Here is a 22,655-nt window from a genome sequence, read left to right on the forward strand (position 1 = left end):
TCATTTTACCTGATACAACCCTATATATTCCAAAATAAACCAATATGTGAGGCAACACTATTATATACATTCAAAACATCACATAACCAGCAATTTCATCATTTGTTTCCCAATTCATCTTATTAAAGTATGTAAGACTTAGTACAATTAATAAGGTAGATAATAAAAAAACTGTAGACTAGTGTAATAGACTGAGTACGAAAAAGAGTGAAAGAAAAAGCAGCAACAACAGCAGTAAATGATTGACTTTATAGTAAAATCTTTTTATTCAAAAGCGTCCCAAGTAGAATCCTTTTTCATATCTTACAAACATCTGCGTACACACAAAAGGGACAAATTGGATAAACAGTCAACGGAGAAACATACAGAAAGAGCCACCTTTCATTTCTTAAGAGGACAAAACAATATTCCAACTTGAGCGTCAAACTCCACCCTTCATCTGTTTCGAAGTCCTCAAATGTGAAAAGAAGTTGCATAACTTCAACACATCTCAAATTAAAACAAAAATAAAATAAAATATGGCCGTATTTGAGGAACCTGCTGTCTAAAGGGTAAAGAATGCCGCTGACTATAAAGGTGAAATACTTGGACAATGCTACAGGAAGGTGGGTTCACCTCTGAGTCATACAATAAGACCCTAAAACATGTTAGCTTCATAAACTTAGATTAAAAAGGTTATTTTTTTCCCACCTCATTTCACACCATTTAAAGAAATGACTCAACTTTATTAGAAACTTGGGATTTCATTAATCTAAAGCTTAGTGCAGTTTTTATTTATCAAAGCTAATCTGTTGAACATTTGAAAAATATTGAAGTCCTTCCCTACAGATGAACTTGTATAATATTTATTCTTTACAGTTCAGTCATATATAAACAAAGAAAAAGAGCAAAAACAAGTCAACATGTATGATTAGGATCATAAACAAGGACGCATTTTCACATTCATGGAAATCAAAGTTATGCTATTTGCATACATATGGCCAAATATATCACCAGCTCTGTGCATTATGCTTTCGTTTGTTCCCCCTCACATATCTATTGTGTTTGTTACTGTTAAACCAAGTTTTTGCATTGCACTTTGGAGGCAAAGTAGAACATACACTGTCTTCAAACTATAAAGGTAGCAGCTTGGTATAGTACGAACATGATAAATACAACAAAAGCACAAACAGAACCATTACAGACATGCTCAGAAACTCTGCCTAAAGCTTCTGTTTTTCACTCTTTGACATTCCTAAATACAACATAATCGACCCATTAAACAAATGGCAACTTAACCGACAGCGGACGTGATTCTTCAGTCCTGTCTCTACACAGGTACGAGTCAGTGATGAAAACATTGTGGGTTTTAAAGTGAGGAACAAGAGATAGTTTCTATCTCTGGAGCAAGACATGCAGCAGTGATGCACAAGTTTCCAGTATAAGTTAACTCCGCATCACTTATCTAAATTTTCCATTTAAACAGTTATAATTAGCAGATAACATCACGATGGACAAAACATCAGTGGTCAGGAAAGACATACCTTAAATATGGCTGGTGGTTAAGTAATAAACAATGAAATGATACAGACTTTTAAAAAAAATACAGTTAACAGTCATTTTTCTGTTGTTAGCACAGCATTAACTGATCAAGAGCAAACTGACATCGTAAAGCATCCATATAGAAAATGGGACGTTTCACCCACTGCACTGAAATTTTTGGGAAGACCAATCTTCTGGTAAGGCTGGCGTAGTTGCTTTTACATTCATGGGAACGAGACTGTCAACTATCGTAAGGTACTGCCTCGTACGGCCGTGTGCACACACCAGCAGCCGAGGGACACAAGACACGTAGGACTTGAACTGTTTTACAATCAAGCTAAGAAAGGCACTAGAATAATGCTATACCACGTTAGATTTGTATGCTCTCCATTATCCATCTTGAAAAAGGTAAAAATCTAAAAATCTTTTTGTTGGACATCATTTGTTTTTGAAAAATAAAGTTTGACATACTTAGAAAATAATTTTTTGCACCTTTGACTCATTTTAGCAAGTACAGTTTACAAAAAGTAATCTGCTATAAAAAGGAAAAAAAATGCTTATGGCATTTTGGTTATCAAATAAGAGTTCGATTGACACTATTTGCACTAAAAAAATCTTGTAAGAACACGAAGACATTAATTATAAGTTTTTGTGCTGCGAGAAAAAAGTATTGTGTCCTTGTGGCCAAAGCGAGAAGTTTGATTATTGATATATTTATTGAAATGCTTCATAGATCTGCTACGGAAGCAGAAACTGCACCGTGGCCCCGAGAGCGGACAAGACACTAAACCGATATAAATTAGTGCTCTGTGTTGACAAACAATAACAGATAGAGGACGCGAGAGAACTTAAAAATACGAATATGTACATAAACAGAAAAAAAAAAAAAAATACTAGGTGGGTCACAGTGATACCATTTGGACAGGGAGGTGTCTTTTAATAGAGGTGAGAGGACAGCGCTACATGAACAGAGCCGTCTTTTGTGGAGTTGAGAAAAACAAACGGCACTTTTTGAAGTCCCAGTCCTCGCCTGCTTGGACAGAAGCAGGGGTCACTGGATGTCCAGTCTGCTGTACTTGACACCGCGGCTCCACTGAAACGCTCGCCACGACGGCAGCTGATAGTTACGAGGGACTGTGCCATTGACGTTTTCCTCAAAGTACTGGAACAATCGGTACCACCATACCCGGGAAAAAGGATTACTCTGAGACGTCTCCTTTAGTGACTGAAACAAAAACAAAATGAAAAGATCTAGATTAACATACGATATAGTGCAAACTGTTAAAACATCAAATCACGTAGATTATAGGTATGGATCAACACTGATTTCCTATATTATTTCAAGTTTTATATGTATGTTCTTATCAGTTGTAAATTTGTTTTTAGTATTGACTTTCATTGTGTTTATGTATATTAGTGTGGATGTATGGTTGTGATTTCCATTTTGTGTAACTTCTGCTGCTGCTGTCTTGGCCATGACACTTGAAAAAGAGATTTTTAATCTTACTGAGCTTTTTTTCCTGGTTAAATAAAGGTTAATAATAATAATAATAATAATAATAATAATAATAATAATAATAATAATAAAGTGCAATTCATACATCCAATCTTGGTTTATTGATTCAGTGAGTGATATTTCAGTCACACAAATACATTTTAACCCATTACCATAAATAAATAATAAGGTAGGTAGGTAGGTAGGTAGGTAGGTAGGTAGGTAGGTAGATAGATAGATAGATAGATAGATAGATAGATAGATAGGTAGATAGGTAGATAGATAGATAGATAGATAGATAGATAGATAGATAGATAGATAGATAGATAGATAGATAGATAGATAGAAATAATGACCCTCCTAAAGTGCTTTCTTTAGCGCAGATGTAACTAAAAGGAACAAAACTCTACTGCTGGTCAGTCATCAAAAAAGTATATATCAAAGAAAAAAAATCCAGTCTCTGAAATCTGAAATTAATTCACTTTAATTGTGAATGGCTCATTCAAATAAAGATCATATTTCCCCTCAGGATATTTTAATCAGGACCTAATAAATTATTTGTGAGCTAATATCACTTGGCAACACTATTTAGGTATAAAGTGGAGTCTGAGGACTAATGTTCAGGTTAAAATGTATTTATATGGCATAATCTCTAATAAAAACAGATTTTAAAAGAGCATAAGCACAAAAATAAACAGGATAAAATAAGTTTAAAAAAAATCTGCTATGCAAAAATAAAATATATCTATAAATAGTTTGTAAGTTATGCTAACTCACCTGCTGGTTGGCCATAGTGTGGTACCACCAGAAGAGGCGTGTAGTGATAAAGTACGCCACCACCACATCCACAGTGTAGTGGTCGTGGGCCAGAAGGATGCAGAAAATTCCAATAGCGCTCAGGATCCAGCAAAGCCAGTGGTACCACCAGAAGCGCTTGGGGGAATCTGTCAATCAAACAGCAGGATTAAGATGTGAAAGGAAACACCAATTCATATATATATTAAAAAAAAAATTCAATGAATACTGATGGTGACACCTTGTTTTTGATACCAGTCCCTAAACAACGTTGTTTTTAACACCAGTTTTCTATTGTAACAATGAATCTACAAGTGTTTTTCATTCATGTTTTTAGGCTCTTCACATTTTTACACTTTCAAACATGACTGATACCGTGCAACTTTTCTTTATGGTTTAACTTGTCTGTTTTAATACCTCCAGCTCCCTGGCATTTTTTTTTTTAAACAATATATTTATTGACATTTTTTTCTTATGTACACACATACACTTGTAATATACACACAACTATAGCAAATATATAGACCTGTACCTCACTAAGAAATGCACCTGCAGTATTACAAATGTTGTAAACAAAAACAAACAAAAAAACAACAAAAATTACAAATAAACAATACACATGCACATCACAAACTTCTCAGCCATAAACATTTGTGCCCAACTTAATGCCCTGTTACAATTACCGGTATTTAAATTCATTAACCCTGTTGTAAGGTTTACACAACTGAATGTTTATCTTTCCTCCTTGTCATTTGCTAAATCGATACTTTTAACAAACACCTTTAAAAGGTTCCCATATTTTTTCAAACATATCCTGCCTTCCTTTTCATATGTATGTCAGTCTCTCCATAGGAAAAGTTGTCAACATTTACCTCACCCTGTATGGAACACTTGGCCTGCTGATCTTTTTCCAAAACATTGCAATGGATCTTTTGGTGTGTAAAAGACACATACCTATCAATATTTGTTCACTTTTGTCATATTTATGACCTTTTGTATAAAGTCCTAAAACAAAAAGTACAGGATCCATTGGAACGTTTTTTGAAATATTTTTTCTATTTTCGTTTTAACCTCCTCCCAAAAAGATTTTATCTTACTGCAGTGCTGCAGACAATGGAATAATGTCCCCTTCATCTCCATGCATTTTGTACATACATCTGGGATGTACCTATTACATTTATTTAATTTAACTGATGTGATATAAGTTCTCATTAGCCATTTCTACGGCAATCATCTAAATCGGGTATTGACTGATTGGGTATGTGCTCCCTGGCATTTTTCGACTCAGAGCCATTTTACAGCATAAAAATAAACATATTAATAACAATTCCAGCTTCTTAAATGTCACATAGTTTGCTTTCCTCTTCTATGACAATAAACTCAACATCTTAGTGCTGTGGACCAAAACAAGGCATTTGTAGATGTCATCTGAGACTTTTGTGTAGTGCTTTTTCTCTTTTTTATGACACTTAATAGCCCAAATAATTCATTGTTTACTCAAGTAAATAAGTGTTTAATAATAATCTTTAGTTGCAGCCCTGAAAGTATGATTAGCAAATGAAACATTTTTCAACAGTCTGCAGTATCTAAACACTACAGCAGGTGCCATAAAAGTACTAAAGTGTGGTACCTGACCAAAGCAAACAAAAAAACAGTGTCAGAATCCCCACTGTGACATGTGATCCTGTTTGATTACTTTTGCAAATGTCTATGAGTTATTTCTATCAAGGTGAATCCCTTTGCACACAAATGTTTTCTTTCTCATTGATGTTTTGTGGACCTGGATGATCTGATTTAAACAAAGCCCCATGAGCTGAAGCTGTAAATTTGTTAAACTCGGTTCTTTTCACCACTAGATGTCCCTGCTGTACCAGTCAGGTGGGTCGATACAAACCTACCAGAAAACCTCTGCATTATCATGTGATGTAGCAAAGGCAAAAACTGTTTACTCAAACCTTTAATGAACAATGTGTAATCTGTATATATATATATATATATATATCTCGGTGGACCAGTTTAACTCCAACTCCTGGTGCATGTACAAGACGGTCAGCAAACACACACTGAACACACACTGAGGAACTGAAAGTGTGTTTGAGCAAGACATCTGGCACTACTGGCACTAACGTCGCTGTGACTGTAGATATAGTCCAACATTCATTTCCTCTACATGCAATTTACATGCACGTTTCCTGATACAATTCAAAGAAATACTATGAAAACATTTACTTTACTGGTGAGGCAAGGATGCAGATGGCTGTGTGGTATTAAAATGCCACTTTAATAATGAGAAAATTACAATCTGAAAGAAACATGAGCTGATAGACACAAACAAGACAACACAAGGATTTGATGATTACAAAACTAGTCTTACATGTGAAAAGCGACAAATTATCCACTAAATCTTGCCACAATTTCATCATCTTACTATCTTCCTTACTGTACACATACTCTCATTTGAAACACACTACATTGAAAATGAGGCCTTAACCTCAATGTAATCCAGGATTAAATAAAAGTCAGATAAAGTGCTTTACCACAGAACAACTCAATACAGGCTTAACCTCTGCAAACACAATAATAAAGTCAAACTTTGCTACTTTTGTTTCTACTAGTACTTTCTAATGTGCAATTGCCTGTCTTTTTCACTACTGTTTTTTAGAGTTATTGTTTTGGTATTTTCTTGCTGTATTTCTTGTATGTGTGTACATTTGGTGTTGTGCTGCTATTGGAACTTCAATGTCCTGAGAGCTCTGCCCAAAGAATCACTAAAGTTCTATCTAATCTAATCGAAACTCACAGACATGTGACTGAATTTGTTTAGCAGTGAACGTAAAGGACTCAAACGGTACCACTACCAAACAGAATATTTTAATTTCATGGAAGATATTAAAAATAACACAGAAAATGTAAAATAAGTTCATTTAAAGGGAAAATGTGATGCTGTCACAGATACTTACATTCCTTGATGAAGAGGTATGTTAGTGTCAACATAACTGTATGGCCACTATATAGATAATCTCCACACATTGTGTGGGAGCCGGTAATGGAGAGGCCACCACCAGCAATCATCTTCATTATTCTTCTCATCTGTGCCTCCCAGTTCCCAAGGAGCTGACAAAAAAAAACAAAAACATTGGTGCACATTATTACTGATGCAAACTGATGTAAATACATCTAACTGATAACATTTCACCTGAGGACATACATACACAATACAGATGGGAGTTAAGATGATTAAGATAGGCGTTAGTTGTGTGTATAATTCTTTGTTTGATTTATGTTTTTCTCAAGTTTTGTACAAGATGCTTACACTTCTGCTACAAAACTGACCAAGTAATGTCATTAGTTTTATGCTCTGTTTGTTAAATGTGTAACACAGTTTGTGCTGGATGTTTTGGATGGAAACCTTTAAACAATGTCAAATAACAGAAGAACAGACTGTAATAGTAGAATAATTCCCTATTAAATACAATGGAGCTGAACTATGAAACGGAGTAATATAGTGTGTAAAGTACACCGAGTTATTTCTTGCTGTGACAGTATTTGAAGTGGAGTAACTCCTGAAAGCTACAGCCAAGCAGATGTTTAAGTGGTTAAAAAACATCCATACAATACAACATATAAAAGCATGAATACATTTATTATATGTTACATATTGTGGAACAGCACATGCAGCACTGTGCAATATGTACTGAATATGTTGCAACCGCTCACAGCTTCTCTGTCCAAAACTGTTGATGCGTTTCTTCTACTGAGTGGTTACAAAAGAGCACTCAGATACTGTCACTTACAAAAGGGAACTACTTTAGTCGAATAAGCCTTTCTGGCGATTTGTAACCAAGCTACAATAGACAGTGAATCATACTCGTGTGAATGTGTTCTACCTTTGGGGAACATTTGAAGTGCATCCCAGGAACAGGCAGAGTGGTGATATACATTGTAATACACCGATACAGATAAAGTGTGCCGACAATGAAGAAGAACCTTCTGCCTATAATTGACCTGGAACAAAAAAAGTGTCAAAGTTGAAAGGCCAATAACAAACTTGAAACTGAGATTACAGTGTTTGAACATTTTTTTTACTGTACCTGTACTTTAGTAGAAGCCACTGTAGTAACCACAGTGCCACCAGCAGCAAACCGTTAATTTCACAGATAGAGAAGGCCCACTCCACTCTATCAAACAGGTCAAAGAACTTATCGGGTAGTGGTGGGGTGTGCTCCTTTGGCGGTACTCTCTCGTGGACCACAGAAATTACAACAGTGGTGGTGACGAAACACACCACTGCGTAGACAAAGGCTATGCCCGTTTTCCCCCACTCTGCAGGGAATGGAGTGCGCACAGCCTCCTTTGTAGGGATGGGGATGTGGACCATCTCCATCCTGTAGTCCTTTAGGGTGCCATTCCTCTGGGGTTTGGTAGTCCCGTTGGGCAGCCCACCGGCGTGCCCGTTTGTATGACCGTTTTTATGAGCCTCCATGTGGTTCTCTATTTGCAATGTCTCCACACGTTCCAACAACTGCTGCCCGCCATCAGACGAGACCAGCGAGAGGGGAGCCCTCTTAAAATCTTCCTTCGTGAGCCTCAGCAAGGCAGGGCCATCTGTCCCACGGAGAGCGTCCGCATATTCTGACATGCCCTCTTCGATCAACCAGCTAGAGACATCCTCCTCTGACCACACCCCTACCTTCTTCATCATGGTCTTTGTGGAGGCAGTGTGGAGGATTAGGAGGTCCTCAGGCTGGAGGGGGAAGCTCTACAGGAGTTTTGGCTTTCTATGGGGCAGTGGTAAGTCCTCTCCAGCTTTGGCACATTGCGTTTCTTAAGCATGGAACAGGGGCACCCAGAGGGACCCCGGCTGCCTGTTGAAGTGTTGAAGAGGGAGAGGGTTTGGGTCAACAGCTAGCAGGTGAAACGCTGTGAGAAATCCTTTGGCTTGCTTCAGCTCATTGGTTTTCCCCTTACAGTCCAGCCCTGTCAGAGGAAAAATAAAATGCAGTGAGTCAGAATGCAGCCATGACTACCACATCCATAACTACACCACCCATGGTAAAGCAAATAAAAGACAGTGATTCAGAATAAAGTTATGACTTTCAAGGCCATTTCCACCTATGTCTCATCAGATGAACATATATCATGGAAAATCTTAGGTACATTTCCCACATGATCTGCTTTTCAGAAAAATCATACATATGCTGTCATGAAATTAACAAGAGTGCAGTCAAAGCTTTCCTACTACGCTAATATTCATTTGAATGGGCCAAGGATCAGTGTAAATAAAGAGAGAGCATTGCATCATAGATTTTTTGTACACTAGTGAGTGTATTTAGGTCTTTTCTTCTCAACAGTTAGTCAGCAACAAAAGTGCTGCGGATCCAGATTCATTCAGAGATCATCTGCCAGTGAATGGAGGCATCAGATCATGTGTAAACCTGACTATGCACAAAGGCTTTACCAAAACAGTGTTCAAGATGTTTCATGCAAGTGTGAATAGTGAATATATATACATATATATGCATTTAGTCAGGGCAGGAAGCTAGCATGCAAATAGAGTACTAGAGCCATTAGCCACAGGTTGCTAACAGAACTCCTGAAAATCACTCAAGCTCCATTTCACAGACATGAAAGAGAGTATGAATTATTCACATCAATCCAAAGCTTTCAGAACAATAACAGTGAATCAGTTCCTTTTTGCTTTTTGATCTTAGGAAACCTTAAGCAGCAGCAACATCCTGTGTGGATAAGCTTTCACACAAGAGCCATATGTAATGGTTTTAAACAACCAAAGTAGTAGTGGAAAATCACTATCATATGACGTAGCTTCATTATTAGACACCAAAATAAAGGTGAGCCGAGAGAAAAAGGATCCATGATGAAAAAAGAAAACTGCTCACTTTTCGAATCAATACAGAAATCTTTAATTCTTTAGTTTCACTGTGTAAACTTTCAAGATACCGTTGATCATGTAAAACAAAAATAAAGTTCAAAAACTCTAAAAGGTAGCAGACGGTGATATCCTAAAGAGGGGTACACACATAAAGATAACTGGGCTGGACTGTCTTATAAGATTATCCTATAAGATTATCCTGTGGTTTGAGGTGCGTTAAGAGTGAATTTGTCCCGATAATCGGCTCCGAAACGGGTGGAGGACGACAATTGTAAATATTAACCTTGTCCAACATTTACAACCAAAAATCTTCATGTGTGTGGGGAAAGCCCATGACTCCGTGAATTGTGACATGGAACAGAATGTGACCAATCAAGAAGCAAGCTGACTGAGGAACAAGGAAGTAGGTGTAAATAAAAGCAAGCATGGCCAGCCTGAAACGTAAAGTCCGGTGGACCTCAGATATGAAGCACCAGCTTGTGGAGCTGTGGGAAGCCCAAGAATGTCTATTCAAAGTCTCCACCAAGTCGTACCACAACCAAAACGACATGTTGCGTGTTCTGTTTTCCGGTTGTTGCCATGTTTCTTCTTCTTCATTTTTGATCACGCAAGATTTCTGGCTTGGAGGACTAAATTCTAGATTGGTGGTGGGACAGAATCGTAATGCGTGTGGTGTGCTGTGTTGAGATTATCAGAGCACACCACACACAGTACAATCACAGCTGTTCAATGTCTGACTTTTTTTTTTTTTTTTTAAACACATAAAAAATCTCTTCAGATTTAGAAAATCCTTATGCATGTACCCCGCTTCAGAGTTGGTTCTACGATTTACGATTCTTTGTCATTTATTCACTGTCAAAAATCACAATCTTTAGGGCCATAGAGAAAACGTGTTTCACCATTTGGATGATGTGTTGAGTTCTTCAATGTGATGTAGGTGTTGCATGAATATAGTTTGAATATGAAAAGCCTGACACAGGTCTACAAAACCATACTTTGCAAATTATGTCACAGACCAGTCCCCATAACACACTCAACAACAACTAACAACCACTCTCTCTTCAACTATGCAAGAATAAGGTCTAACAGTTCAGAGAAGTCATTTTTGGTCTGCACATTTTTAAAAAATAATTAACAATAATAATCATATTTTGTTATTTTAGCCCACACTGGGAGAGATTTTGGCCATAGAGCACAGCCTACTATCAAAGATCCAACTCTGATCTACACATACTGTGAAATTTATTCTTGTATTGTATACATTTCAGATCCAGGCTTTAGGCAACAGCCAAAGCCAACAAGGAGATTAAATTACACATCTGCTGCATATCTTGCGTTTGTTTACAGAGTACGATGTCAGCGGTGGACACAGGATGGCTCTGCTTGTGTTTGGGGGAGTGCGAGGTACAGCTGGAGGCAAGTTGTGATCTACTGCACGGATAGGAGGAAAAGAGGGAGGAGGAGAGGGAAACAAAGCACATGGAGGAACTCATAAATCAGATTGAAGGTCAGCGCTGAGCAGTGAGACGGCCCCACCCCTGTAACGAGGGCGATGAGCCAGCAGTCGGGCCCCGGCACAGCCAGCTCGGCGAGGGCCAATAGCAGCTAAACACACTGACAGGACGGCTGGCTGCACTCAACATCAGTACCTCATCCCAGCTCACCTCCGTTCAGCTCACAGCTCCATTTAGGCCAGCAAAACAGGGCCAGGAGAACATGTGACTTCAGACTTACTCCTGCTGAGGTCTGGAGAACAGTTTGACCTAATAACCCTATATACAAACACCACAGAGCAAGTTAGAGAAAATAAACTTATGGAAACAACGTAGCGAGAGATTACAGACTGTGTTGTAACATCTTAGCTACGTGACAAGCCAGCTGTTGAACTGTAACATGTGCAAAGGAGAACGCTATTTAGTGAAGATAAAGACAAACAGAGAGACAAAGAGCACTCATCAATCTGTTAGCAGCGTACAATTGAGTCAGATCAGAGATTAGCCGTCACTGACTCAGCTGTGTGCTGTGGACCTTTGGTCTGTGAATCAGCTTATGGGGTACTGAGTGAAGAAAGAATAGCCACACTCAAATGTAACAGTAAAGAGGAAAAAACAAACTAATCCTTTCTTTAAACTGAACTTTGTTTACTGTTACAGAACTCTGAGAAATGCGAAATTATGGTTCACATTTTGTTCGCTGCACCAATATATACATGTCTAATAAAGAAATGTTAACAGAATATCATGCAATTAGTGCAGCAGCTAACTGACTGAAAATGGTTTTGATACAGAAATTTCCTCATCAGTCTGGAACTAATGAGGATTTTCATGATCAATCTTTTATTCTATGAGATGTTAAAAAAAAAAAAAAAAAACAGCAAAGCATTGTTCTCACACTTCATAGAAAAATGCCAGATCTGTTTAAAAAAAAAAAAAACACACTCTTTGCAATTATTGTTTTTATATCTGATGAACTAGAAGCCATCTGCTCCTATTATAAGCATAGTCTTAAAACATATGACTCATTCATATTTGGTAAATACACAAGGTTATGCAACAGACATTTTTCAAGGTTCACATACAGTAAAGGCAGGAATTGATCAAATCTCGGTGCCAGCGGCAAAACAGGCAAAGATCTGATCAAGCATGGGGCAGAGCCATCTGAGGAGAGTGAACTTCAGAAACAGAGGAAGGCAGGAAATACAATGTTTTTTTTCATCTTTCTTGAAACTTTGAAATATGCTGACACCAGAGTAAGATAACACAAGGGGATAAGACTGTTGTATGTGCCTGAATTGTGCACAGAGAGCTTTTAATTTTAGGAACTGAAGTGTGTTTACTGTGCAGGAAGCTTTGAGGGAGTTCTATTGTTATGTGTTTACCTAATTTATGCCAACTCTCACTTGCGGCTCTGACATCACTGTCTATTCTGTGGTCACTAACAGATATGTGTTAAGACAAGTTGCCTTAACATAAGTGAGAAGCTCAGACTCATAGACCCCATGCATAAACATCTGAGACTTGATAATGAGACTAGAGATTCAGTGGGAGCTCTGGAAAATAACATTACATCTCTAGTACCTCTCTGTCTTATGTTTGCATTTCAAGTGATAAATAGGATAATAAAGAGAAAACTGATGAATACTAGAGGTGCAAAGACACTGGTGTTTTCCCATTCTTGAGTGGCTGTATTTCAAAGTCTACCAGGAAACACGAGTGGTTTCATTTGTTCTCGTCCTAAAGGTTTTCAGTAGCAATGCAGGATGGTAGGAGACTGTTTATCTGATAGTTGATTACCTATTACCTTAGTATCAAAGAAAATTGCAGTTCGAGTTAAATGCACTTTTGGCTCTTGGGTCTACCAACAGTCTGCAAAAACAAAATATCTAATAGGCTAATAAGTGTCATTACAATAAAGACAGAAATGTTGATATCAACCACTTATCAGATTTTGGCTTTTCATACCATACACCAAAATACTGGTGTTTAACTGACCTTTAAAAAGCCACCCATATGACCCTGGGTAGTTTCAATAAGTGTGCATGTTATAGTTGTAAATGAGGCATGTCAAGGTCTCAGCTTGTTATAAGGTCATCACTAGGGTTTAAGTTGGACACCATTTTTACATCAAACTTCTGTAAAATTCCAATAATTACTATTAGGCTACCGTTTTGATGACTACAATTTACCAGTTTGGGATCAATAAAGTATATCTATTTATCTATCTAAGTAAAACTCACAGAAAATGCTGTCCTGCATCAACAAAACCTAGTGCCAGTCTCCCAAACGCAGCCAGAGCATGCAGCATGGGATGTTTTGGAAACACAGTGGAAGGAAGTGACAGTCCTGCAGAGATTTGTTATAACCTATTGAAGTTTAGTTTATGGTGATATTGAGTATTGAGAGACTGTTCATTTTTCAGTCCACACCCAGTACTTTTTGTTCTTAGCGCCTGCATAATGTAGATACATTAGATGGAGGAAAGTACCAGCTGTGTCAAATTACCAAAAGTTTGTTAGTGTCAACCAAAACATTCAGTTCTACGTGTCACTGCTCTGCCGTTATAAGTGTTGTGTGTCTGCAGATTTACCGACTCATTGCACACAATAACATGTTACATGGTTAAGTGGTCCAACTACCACATTGTGGGCACTTGAAATCTGATTGTCCTCAAACTGGTGGTAAAAATTTTCCAAACGGAGAAACACTATACTCCTCTGTATTTAAACCAGTGTTTCTCAAAGTGTGGGGCAGGCCCCCCAGGGGGGGCGTGAAGGCGTGCCTGGGGGGGGCATGGGATCTCTCCTGGGTGGTTGTTTTTTTTTCTCCTTCAGGTTAGAGCATGTAGCAGGTGAAACTAATATTTTAGTGTTGGAGCACCCTGGACTCATTTTAGGGACGTACAACAAACAACTCTACTGCCATGGTGATCTGTCACTAGACTAGATAAAGAGTTTAGGTTTGGAGAATGGACAAGGACTGGACTGGAAAAGAAAAATGTGGAATGTTTCTGTTTTTGCACAGTTTGTACAGTTTGCACTTTAATGTTCTGAGATGTGCAATGGAAACGGGCTCATTGCAGCCACTGATATTGTTAAAATGTTCATCTTTATTGCCAAAATTTGTTTGTTGTTCTAAAAAAAGTAACTTTATTGTCATAGTTGTAAGATAATTGCGCATTTCCAATTTTTATTTGGAAAAATATTGTCTTGGAGCAGTCTGGTTGAGTTTATTACCTCCGCCAAGGAGGTTATGTTTTTGCCAGGGTTTGTTTGTCTGTTTGTCTGTCCGTTAGTGTGCAACATAACTCAAAAAGTTATGGACAGATTTTGATGAAATTTTCAGGGTTTGTTGGAAATGGAATAAGGAAGAAATGATTAAATTTTGGTGGTGATTGGGGGTGGGGGGGCCCACGGGAGGGGCCACTGATCAGCCTTGGCGGAGGTCTGCGCTCTCCGAGTGCTTCTAGTTTGTATTGTGTTAAGCAAAAATCTAACTTATTTTTAATTTGAACAACAAATTATTCAAGGAAAAGCAAAAAGTATTGTTATAATATTGACGTTTCCTTCAATAAAACTTATAATTGCACCACTGTTACGATGTTCCTGGGTTGGGGGGGGCCTGGAGATTTTTTGTCCTCCAAAGGGGTGCCCGACAGAAAAAGACTGAGAACCGTTCATTTAAACTAATGCATCTTGTATTTATGTGAATAATACTAGTGCTGCCATGATTTGCCGATTTAGTCAACATAATCAACCATGAATACTAGTCGACAGCAAGTTTTTTTTAGTCTATTTATTTTTGGCCACGCACCTGGGGAATCCATGCCGGCTGACAATGATTGGCAGAGATATGAGATTTGCACCATATATATTTGCACTGTTAAGCAAGTAAGGGCCTATTGTATTAATATTTTGTTTTATATTGATATAGCTAGCCATTTGCTTGAATAACTTTGTGCAATTTTGTTTGTTTGTTTTTTTTTGGAATGTGGAAAACATCCCGCTATATAATTTTTTGCTTGGTAATATTGAAGTTATTTATATTGTTTACATTTACCATGGTACATGTGACATTTTATGTTTTGGCCCTTGAGTTGTATTCAAAATAAAATGTCCACAACAAAATAACAAACACTTGATTTAAAAAAAAAATTAGTCAACTAATCAAAAAATTAGTCGAAGGATTAATTGTTAGACAATTAGTCATTAGTGGCAGCACTAAATAATACACAAGGTCGTTCTTAGTCAGAAGTAAAAACAGAGGATAAACTGTGTGAGTTTACTTGCTTATTGAGTACTGACCATATATTTAAATGATTATGCAAACAGAAAGTGCACAGTGCCGCTAATTTTATTTGTTCTTTTCAATTTAAAACTTAGAAGATTTTTGGCCCATTTTAGTTACACTATTAGGACTAAAGCCATTCTGGGCACAAGATGAATCAGTCTGGAAAAGATCAAAAAAAAATTTCTGAGATCTAATGCTCAGTCCTTTGTAGACATCAGTTTTACGTTCAAGCATTTTGGGAGTGGTTTTTGGCTTTTTGTTATCTGCTCTAGTTTTTTTGTGTTGCTGGCTTTCTTTCACAAATATGGTAAGGATAATGGTTGAAGAAACAGAAAACAAAGAAGGAAGGAAGTTTGCAGGTTTGCGGTTTGCTCACACAGAAGCAAATATCATTGTCACCCTAGGTTTCAGTAAAACCGACCCAAATTTAATGCAAACGTTTCAAGACACTTTTCAGTCATAAGTCACTTCTCGGACTTTTAGGGCTTTTAATCAAATCAGGTACCAGTCAGAAGATTTCTGTGTGCCTGAAGTGACATATTTAAACTAGAAGCACTCGGAGAGCGCAGACCTCCGCCAAGGCTGATCAGTGGCCCCCCCTGTGGGCCCCCCCCACGCCAAGGAGGTTATGTTTTTGCCAGGGTTTGTTTGTTTGTTTGTTTGTCTGTCTGTCTGTTTGTCTGTCCGTTAGTGTGCAACATAACTCAAAAAGTTATGGACAGATTTTGGTGAAATTTTCAGGGTTTGTTGGAAATGGGCCCCCCCGTGGGCCCCCCCACCCCGATCACCACCAAAATTTAATCATTTCTTCCTTATCCCATTTCCAACAAACCCTGAAAATTTCATCAAAATCTGTCCATAACTTTTTGAGTTATGTTGCACACTAACGGACAGACAAACAAACAAACAAACCCTGGCAAAAACATAACCTCCTTGGCGGAGGTAATGACTTTGTTGGACTTGCAGTCCAGAAAAGCAGAGCAGACAATGCAGAAGAACATTTTCTCTGTCAAATTAATTAATTGTGTCGCACATCTACACAGCCCATAGTAGACACTACTTTTGAGCTGTTGCCGAAACTGGGAAAATTGGGATTCTTATCTTGATTAAGTCCATTTGGGTGCAGTCTAGTTAAAGCTTACCACTCACTTTTGACAGCAGCGTTACCAAATAAAGCACTCATTTACATGATGCTTTTCACATTTTACATTCCCATTCAGTCAAAACAACATGTCAACAAGTCAACACGCAATAAAAGGACTTTTTTATGCGAGTCTGCCACTAAAAAATTGCCGACTACAATGAGAAGACAGCAGAAATTACGACTGCTGGAAAAAGTGACAAACTGAAACTGTACTTACTCCTGCATGTGGTAGATCTTTCACTCTGTGACTGTTTGATGTGCTTGAAGTGGGAAGGTTGGTTTAGCACTAGGCAGACCATGTGACATCACCAGAAAAAGATCCCACCCAGGGACAATATGTCAAGCCGACACTGACGCAAACGTAAACATACCATCTGAAGCCCATCTTTAGGCAGCTCCCCTCCCTCCCTGAGAACTCTTGACTGAGACTAGAGCCAAGAGACTTAATCACAAAGATGTGGAAAAGCCTTTTAGACATAACTTGGTATTCATGTGAATTAACTACTTGTATGCATTTTGATGCAGCCAGATTCTACAAGTGTGAACAGCAGGACATATTTCCTATTGTGACATTACTAAGCAACTCCATTGTTTGTTCTGTTGTTTCTAAACCGGCCATACAGCCCTGAGCCCACCTTCAGCTTCAGCATTATGATTCTCTATTAGAACACAACAAGAAATACAGGAAGTATGCATACAACATCAAAAATACACACGCACAAAATGGAAGAACTAGATGGCTTCTACAGGGAAATGTCAGTATTTGGTGTGATCTCTGTTTGCACATAGTATAACTACACTCACTTGCGTAGAATGTGCTTTTCTGAGTAATCTTGTGGTATATACCCAACTTCCTCCAAAACTTCAGAGTTCATCTTTAAAACTTCAGCGGTCTTTTATGGGTTTACATATTAGACATGTACTAGATGCATGTTCATATCAACCTCCACCAACCAATAAAACTAAAGCTGGATTTTTTTGCAGCTACTTTTAAAGCTATACCGTATGATGTGGCATTTTTACACTTTTCTTTTGACATCTTAAAATGCTCCTAATAAGTGTGTGTCAAACTAAAATGTAAAAGAAATCCACCAGGTATTGAAACTCAAAAATGTTTAATTCTCATATATTTCTAATAAAAGTCTGACCAATCATTTTAGTCAGTCCGAATGAAATAATTGGCCGAACCTCCTGTCAATCATCCATTACGGCTGTCCAGCATCCGATCCATTATCGCCGTCTCCGCATCTGATATGTGACCCTCTGAATCTGATGCTTCACTCGCACTGCTTCTCCTGTCACTGACCACAGTCTACTGTCTAGGATGTGTTTGGATAGAACTGACATGCACAGGTGGAAGGGAATAAACTGATTTATGAACAGAAACGACAACTGAGGGCAACAAACGGGAGTCTGATTAGTGAAAGATGGAGATAAAAGTCCGGAAGTCAGGTGAACTGGATTAAACAGGTCTGCATAAAGCTCAGCTTTTATGACGGTGGGACTCATACAGGTGCAATTACATGGTGTCACACAATGTAAGATGATGTACGATGATAATTATATGGACTATGAAACTTCAAATGTCCACGGAAAATTCGCAGAGGCCGCGCATTCACAGTGTGCGCGCCCATCCCGTGGGCACTGCAGTGAAGACACTGACCCAGCACTGCACAGACCAGGTCTACTGATGGAACAGGAGCACATCATGGACTCTGAATAATCATTCTATTCTTGTAGATGGAATTTTTTTTTTTTTTTTTTTTACAGATGATCAACCTTATTTCCTGTATGACAACTTCCAGTGTAGACACATACAATAATCACCTCTATCATGAAATGCAAAGTTGTACTTATGGAATGATTTGTATCGTACAGGATATGTTATATAGGGTGATGTGTATATTTCAGACTCATAAGTGTTTAAGTGAATTCATGGCCTTCTGGTGCCTCCTGTCAGTTTTTCCTATAAGGTTTGGTTAGAGCTGAATAAAATAAAATCTAATACACTAAGGAGGTAAATGGCAAATGATGAATCAATGACCAGCAGCAAATAAGTTATGAATTTCTTTCTATAAAATTAGATATTTTATATAATATTTCCAAGTATTTCCTTGTTTGTTAATTATTCAGGAACACTTTTCTTTTTCATCTTTCTAGTTATTCTTACCAGTGACATATTAAAACATTTATGGAAAGGATGCACATGTATGCCATGCATGTATGATTGTATGTGAATGTTGTTTGTGGTTGCACCAATACTTTCTTACACAAATGAAGTTTCTAACAGATGAATAAAGTTCTTTGAACTGTATTGAACTGGACGATTTCGCAATCTCAATTTATCATATTATCTACTTTTCAGAAGGACTGTAAAGTTCATGACATTAGAATAAATAGATAAACTAACAGCTGTGTCAAAACGTTTTTCCTTAAATAACATTCATTTTCAATGGCCCGTTTATCAGTTTAATTATGGTATTTACAGAGGGGGTTGCATTATCCTGTGGGTTTGTACCATACGTGTCCCTTAGTTTGTGAGTATAACTAGAGGGAATTTAGAGTTCGGCTGAAACTTGCCCGCATCCAAAGTGAGAAAATTATTCTGATCTTGGCTTGAGATTCTACCTCAAAAGAATGTCTTATGCTCTTTTGGCCAGATGACCCAGCTTTATCTAATAAAGACAAACTCTTTAGACAGTCCATCAACACAGGCCCATGCATGCTGTTTATTCACCTCAACAGACATCACATAACATGGTAGCTTAGCCCTTTGAATATCTGCTGCCACTGTGAATCATCATCTCTTAGCTTCATTTATAATGGCTTTTTTTCCATTCACCTGACGTGTGTTTCACTCAGATTGAACATACTCAGAGTAAACTAAACTGACTCTTATCAGCTGTTATGAAACTGAAAACTGAGTTTTTCATTTCAGGGTTTAACAACTGAAGGATGAGGGTTTGGCTCAGAGTTTGTTGAACCTGCTTCTTGAAACAAGGCTCAAGTCTTTGATGTAACTCCACCTATTCTGAGCCACCCCCTGTTGATTGTCTTTCTTTTCTTTTTTTTTTTTTTGCAAAAGATCTATTGCTGCACTTTTGTTTCTTGCCTCTGATATCACAATAATGCGCTTTTTTCCGTTAATGCTGAAAAATAAACACTAGTGTTGCTGCTGGCCTTTTTTCAAACAAGCAAGCAACAATAAGTGTCAGTTTGTAAAATACACAGGCTGAGGCTGTGCTTATGGGACTAAATCAAACATATGCAGGTGAGTCAGCTTTAGGTATGTCACACTTAATCCTCCAAGTCTTATCATGTCAAGTGGACTTTGCTGTTAAGGACTTTTCTCCCCAACAAGGGACCTGTGCTTGAGGTGGTCTTTTTATCTTAACTTCTAAGAAAGTCACCTCATAAAACTACAGTGACTGCTGCAACAGCAAGAAGAGTTGTGATGTTGAACTGGTCAATGTAAATCACCTATAAGCATGAATGTGAGCGTGAATGGTTGTTCGTCTGTATATGCCAGGCCTGCGGTGGACTTATAACATGACCAGGTTGTACCCCACCTTCACCCATAGGTACCTGGGATAGGCTCTGGTCACCTCTGTGGATGAAGCAGGTTAAGAAAATGAATGAATCGGTGGAAGGCTATTGCTGAGTGCCACCTGTTTTTACTGATCTTGTAAAATCTAAATTTTAGACAGAAAAGCTGTATCTTCAGAGCCCTTAAAACTGTTAATTTCACCAATTTCCATCCACCGTCTTCCACTTATCCAGGTCCAGGTGGTCGGGGCAGAAGCCTGACCAAATAAGCCCAAACTTCCCTCTACTCAGCTACCTCCTCTTGGTCGTCTAGGACACCGAGGCGCTGCCATGCCAACTGAGAGACATCATCCCTCCAGCAATATCTTCATATTTTAAGAAAAATGGTTCCCGTATCAAATTATTTGGATTTTAATTGGGTTTAATTGTTTCACTGAGTCATCTTTTATCATTTGTTTTTATTACCACAAAATACCCATGTTCTGAGTGTAATCCATTTAAACTCTATTAGTGAGGTTTTTACTGGCCCCATGATTAACTGTTTTTACCACTAATAAATGCTCTGAGTTTTCTTAGTTATATTGCAAATGGGGCCTTCATGTCTATACATTCACGGAAAAATAAAAAGAAAATAGTAAAAATGTTCTTTGTCAACCCTGTTTGAGATTATAAGAGTTTAGATGTTTTTCTTCCGTGTCTGACAAAGAATTCATGTAACAAGAGGGCCTGACCAAGCAAGTAATGGAGTGAAAAAGCACTGTGCAGCAATACTAATCATTCCATATCTGTTTTTAAAAAATAATTTAGCAGCAACCATAATAGCTCAAATGCTAGGTCTAAGCATGTACTTTAACAAGCCATTAAGGAATAATAAGTGAATATTTAATAAAAACATAAATTTATCATCATTGACAAAGTAACAAAGTGAGGAAAAATATACAGCAGTTATTCAAGGTTTGGAAAAAATGCCAAAAAATGCTGTTCCTCTAGGAAAGTGCTAATATTTAGCATACCACACTTTTCTTAATATATGAGAGTACATTATATCCAAAAATTAAACTGATATCATTTTTATTTTAGTTTTAAATGACATTAATTCAAGGTAGCAGAGTGAGAATCCAAAAAAGTAACTGAGTAAGGTGTTTGTTCAGTGTGATGCACCATAATAATTACAATCAAAGATGTTATTAAGATACTTATGAAATTATCAGTCTTTGGTGACATGTTTCATTACTATATTTAATACACACCTTTCTGCTGTTTTTTTTTTTTTTTTATAATAAATAACATTCAAAATCATTATAGTATTTGATTATTATGAAATATAAGATTAGACTCAGGCATATATTTTGAACATATTCATTTACACATTGTTATTTACATTCTGAATTTATGCTGAATATTCATTTACAACCTTTACTGTTCTTAATTTAAACTGTATTCTAATATATTTTCATATATACTCAGTTGTAATTCAGGTACAAATTAAATAAACACAGTTTTAGAAACTAGAGATATATGTCTTTCATGCTGAGTTTTCAAAAATATTGTTTTAGAGAAAAAAGAAATTGACTCTGATGTTCACTTTTGCTTGGCCAGGCCCTAAAGCAAGAAAAAACTGCCTGATAGGCTATATCAGTCACGGAACGGAAGAGCTACTAACTTACATTCTAACCATCAAAAGTACCATCATCTCCTAACTTCTTTCATGTCACAACAGGGCTATGCCATCTAGTCACGCATTGGTAAAGGTGGCTCACAACCTCTGCAGATGTCTCACCGTCACAAAACTTCTTTCTTCCGTTTTCTTGTACATCACAGTTCCACTAAGCAAAATACTAGGTAAAACACTACAAAAAGATTCAACAATGTTCTGGCCAAGCACCAGCATAAATAAACCACCGTGCTATTGATCAAGCTCTGAAAGGAACAACGGAAGACAATAAAAAAAAAAAAGAAAAAAAAAAAAAAAAAAACAAGATCCCCACAGTTTCACTGAAACTTGTTCTGTGTTGGGTGCTCACGTTGCTTTTAAGTGGGGCATGTGAATGAGATATATTTTTTAAGTGGCTTCTTCTCATATAGGTCAAATCTTTGAACAGGCATGACATCCCACAACCAGGATACAATACAAGCCATACAAAAGCCAAAAAGATGAGATTTCCACTCAAAATAATGCTTGCATTGTTCGTCTTTCACTCAGTTTTATGTCCTCTGGGTTTTGTCCTCCTCCCTGAACATAGTAGAAGAGTATTATTTTACAGGTGTGTTTATCTGATCAGACAAACATACAATGATAAAATACACAATCTCACCTGTATCCACTTACACCCGTCTTACAAATAACCTACAGCCAACAATGCACAAATATTTACACACCTTGGTCTACCGGTTACAGTTAAATATTAACTGTAGGCACCTGCTGAGAGATCACACAGTAGCTAAATGTTTGAAGGAGTTAACACTGAGCTTCATGAC

The 22,655-nt window shown here is 37.5% G+C and overlaps 2 protein-coding genes across 2 annotated transcripts in view; one reads left to right on the forward strand and one right to left on the reverse strand.

Moving 5' to 3' along the window:
* Positions 1-242: 242 nt before the first annotated feature.
* The window catches only part of LOC115434129 (phosphatidylcholine:ceramide cholinephosphotransferase 1), a 30,947-nt gene continuing 8,534 nt past the window's right edge, over positions 243-22,655 (reverse strand). The window contains exons 2-6 of the mRNA XM_030155869.1: positions 7,903-8,788; positions 7,699-7,816; positions 6,772-6,925; positions 3,794-3,960; positions 243-2,746 (exon numbers count right to left, since the gene is read on the reverse strand). Of these exons, the coding sequence (XP_030011729.1) occupies positions 2,573-2,746; positions 3,794-3,960; positions 6,772-6,925; positions 7,699-7,816; positions 7,903-8,513 (1,224 nt within the window). The 5' untranslated portion in view covers positions 8,514-8,788 and the 3' untranslated portion in view covers positions 243-2,572. The remainder of the gene's footprint in view (positions 2,747-3,793; positions 3,961-6,771; positions 6,926-7,698; positions 7,817-7,902; positions 8,789-22,655) is intronic.
* Positions 10,127-22,655, forward strand: part of LOC115433885 (multiple inositol polyphosphate phosphatase 1-like) — a 35,003-nt gene continuing 22,474 nt past the window's right edge. Inside the window, exons 1-2 of the mRNA XM_030155441.1 lie at positions 10,127-10,271; positions 11,049-11,105. Of these exons, the coding sequence (XP_030011301.1) occupies positions 10,127-10,271; positions 11,049-11,105 (202 nt within the window). The remainder of the gene's footprint in view (positions 10,272-11,048; positions 11,106-22,655) is intronic.

The sequence above is a fragment of the Sphaeramia orbicularis genome, chromosome 15 (assembly GCF_902148855.1).
Source record: "Sphaeramia orbicularis chromosome 15, fSphaOr1.1, whole genome shotgun sequence".
Lineage (NCBI taxonomy): Eukaryota > Metazoa > Chordata > Actinopteri > Kurtiformes > Apogonidae > Sphaeramia > Sphaeramia orbicularis.